The sequence below is a fragment of the Piliocolobus tephrosceles genome, chromosome 9 (genome assembly GCF_002776525.5).
Source record: "Piliocolobus tephrosceles isolate RC106 chromosome 9, ASM277652v3, whole genome shotgun sequence".
NCBI classification, from domain to species: domain Eukaryota; kingdom Metazoa; phylum Chordata; class Mammalia; order Primates; family Cercopithecidae; genus Piliocolobus; species Piliocolobus tephrosceles.
Genome location: NC_045442.1, coordinates 38,910,968 through 38,914,237, shown reverse-complemented (window position 1 = coordinate 38,914,237; position 3,270 = coordinate 38,910,968). Strand labels below are relative to the sequence as shown.

Here is a 3,270-nt window from a genome sequence, read left to right as displayed (position 1 = left end):
TCACTTTCTGGATGAAGGTGGCAATTTTAAGAAAAGTAACTACTTCATGCCTTTCTCAGCAGGTAATATAAATGTATTTCCATTTGTGTTTCAGGGTATAAGATAACTTTTTTGATCAGTTGGAACTTACGTGTGCCTCCTCTGCAGTGGTACAATTACTCTTCGTACACGATCAAGAGCACTGTTCTGAATGTCTGTGTGCTCCCTGCTCATGATACATCCTAATTATTGGGCCAGATTAGTGGGCTTTGGGGAGTTAATCCAATTCTTCCAAATTGAGAAAGCTGAAGTATAGGTTGGTTGAATTCTGCCTCTAGATACACCACTGAGATACCCAAGAACTCCTCCTAGAATATAAAACTAATTACATTTTCCTCACTAGCCATGAGAAAGTTATCTCACTCCAAAACTTCACCGAGTGTCCCTCACCCCCTAGACTGGGCCTGTAGGATAAAATTATCCTCAAACACTGAAAAGGGTCTTAAAAGGCTCGCTTCTGAGTTTGGTAAGCAGAGTAAACAGATCATTGTAGTTCAATAGGACTGAGACTGTGATATAGGAAAGAACAGGCTGTTGGGGTTTGGGAGGTTGATGGAAAAGCTGTCTGCTTCTTGTTCTCTTATACCCCAAAGTGAGGCATAAGTAACATTTTAATAGCAGTAAAGACATTTGAGCTACCCCAGAGGAGGCAGAGAGGATGAAAGGAAGAGAATGCAGGGCTGTTAAAGGAGATAATGAGCCACAGGAGCAGTACATTAGCTCTAAATAACGGATATTAGAAACTTTGCCAAATAACCGTCGATGGGATGGGGGGACATTGGGAATGTAGCAGGAGCCTCTGCGGTGATGCAGAGCACCATGCTCTTCCCCTAGTCATGGCCATGTATCTTAGATGTTGGATCTCCACACCTGAAATGTGTGTGCTGAGCATCTGGTGATAGAATCTCCTTTCTTCATTCTGTGGCCTTTGATATCTGCTTTATATCTGGCACTGTAGATACCAAGACAACAAGAAAAGAAACCTTCCTTCAGGCATTCACATTTGGCACATGTATTAGTCCATTCTTACATTGGTATAAAGAACTACCTGAGACTGGGTAATTTATGAAGAAAAGAGTTTTAATTGACTCACAGTTCCACAGGCTGTACAGGAAGCATGACTGGGAGACCTCAGGAAACTTACAATCATGGTGGGAGGCAGAGCGGAAGCAAGCACATCTTTCCATGGCAGAGCAGGAAAGAGAGAGCAAAGAGGAAAGGCTACATGCCTTTAAAAAACCAGATCTCATGAGAACTCACTATCATGAGAACAGCAAGGGGGAAATTATCCCCCATGATTCTATCACCTCTCACCAGGTATCTCCCCCAACATTGGGAATTACAATTTGACATGAGGTTTGGGTAAGGACACAGAGCCTAACCATATCACACTCTAATAAATAAATAAATCAGTAATTATTATACTAGGTGACCCATGCTGTCTGTTTCTTTGACCATGACAAAATATCCAAGACTAGGAAATTGATGAATAATGGAAATTTATTTCTCACAGTTCTGAAGGCTGGGAGTTCCAAGATCGAGGTGTCAGCAAGTTCAGTGTCTAGTGAGGGCCTGTTCCTTATAGATAGATAATGCCCTCTCTGTATCCTTATATGGCAGAAGGGCAAAAAAGGCAAAAGGGTGAAATGCTCCCTTGCATTTCTTGATGTTATTGTTTTAGCAAGGACAGAGCCCTCCTGACTTACTTCCTAAAAGGAGCCATCTCTTTAGTAATGTTGCGTTGGGTATTATGTATCAACATATGAATTTGGGGGAGGCATATTCAGACCATAGCACATTTTTCAATGGAAGCATAAATATAATGTTGAGGAAACCCAGAGAAAGCAACATTTTCTTGCTCAAGGAGATGAGAAAAAGGGTAAAAAAGGAGATAAAATTTGACCTATGTCCTGACTGTGGTAATAGAAAAGTTCATCTTGACCAAAAGGAGCAGCGTGCTGTAAAACTTGAAACCTTGTGGTGTGCTGGAGGCTGATGACGAGTGGCTATGCCTAGAGTTGACAGTATCGGATTTGAAGAGTGTAAGGAGTGATATGGATTATCAGACTGGAAACAGAACGTGAGGTCCAGGTTAATCCATTGGTACCTTATCCTATAGGACAGACAGGGAAGCCATTTAAAGTTTTAAAGTGAGAAGGTGACATGTTTAGCCATGTGCTCCTGAAAGTACCTAGGGGAAAAAAAAATCTTTGACTGCATATTGAGCCAGAAATACAAAGGGAAATACAGTATGTTAGCTTCCTCCTCTAAGCCCTTCTCCGTTCTATCCACTTGACAAGGAATGTGTATTTCTAAAGAAAGATTGACAAAGGCATTTAAAGTCTGTAGAAAGATTTTAATAAAGTGGTTGTCATGTAGCTGGTACTCGATAAATATTTGTTCAATATAGGGTGGCTTTTAAGATCTGATATTAGGTGAAGAGTAAATATGTCCACTCATTTTTCAGTTGCCTACCCATCCATCCATTCATCCATCTATCTATCCACCCATCCATGCATTCATGCATGCACCCATCCATCCATCTATCTCCTCATCCCTCCTACGATTCACTGAACAGTTATTGCATATTCTGTTTGTGCCAGGTACAGAGACAGTGTTTGTCACTGTCACAGTTACACATGAGGAGTAACTGCTCTCTGTGTTTGCTATTTTCAGGAAAACGGATTTGTGCGGGAGAAGCCCTGGCCCGCATGGAGCTGTTTTTATTCCTGACCTCCATTTTACAGAACTTTAACCTGAAATCTCTGGTTGACCCAAAGGACCTTGACACCACTCCAGTTGTCAATGGATTTGCCTCTGTGCCACCCTTCTACCAGCTGTGCTTCATTCCTGTTTGAAGAAGAGCAGATGGTCTGGTTGCTGCTGTGCTGTCCCTGCAGCTCTCTTTCCTCTGGGGCGTTATCCACCTTTCACTATACGTGATGCCTTTTCTGGCCTGTCATCTCACATTTTCCCTTCCCTCAAATCTAGTGAATGTTCAGCCTCCATTAAGGAGAATTTCCTATGCTTCACAGTGCAAATATATCTGATATTCTCCATACTCTGTAACGGTTGCATTGACTGTCACATAATGCTGATATTTATCTAATGATGTTATTAATATGTTATTATTAAATAGAGAAAGATGATTTGTGTATCATAGTTCAAAGGCATTTCTTCTCTGCATATTCTAAATAAAAAGCATTATTATTTACTGAGTCAGTTTATTAG

General features: G+C 41.1%; 1 protein-coding gene across 1 annotated transcript in view; it reads left to right on the top strand.

Annotated features, from left to right (window-relative positions):
- Positions 1-2,897, top strand: part of LOC111552212 (cytochrome P450 2C19) — a 57,755-nt gene extending 54,858 nt beyond the window's left edge. Inside the window, exons 7-8 of the mRNA XM_026454838.1 lie at positions 5-62; positions 2,716-2,897. Coding sequence (XP_026310623.1) covers positions 5-62; positions 2,716-2,897 — 240 coding nt within the window. The remainder of the gene's footprint in view (positions 1-4; positions 63-2,715) is intronic.
- Positions 2,898-3,270: the final 373 nt, after the last annotated feature.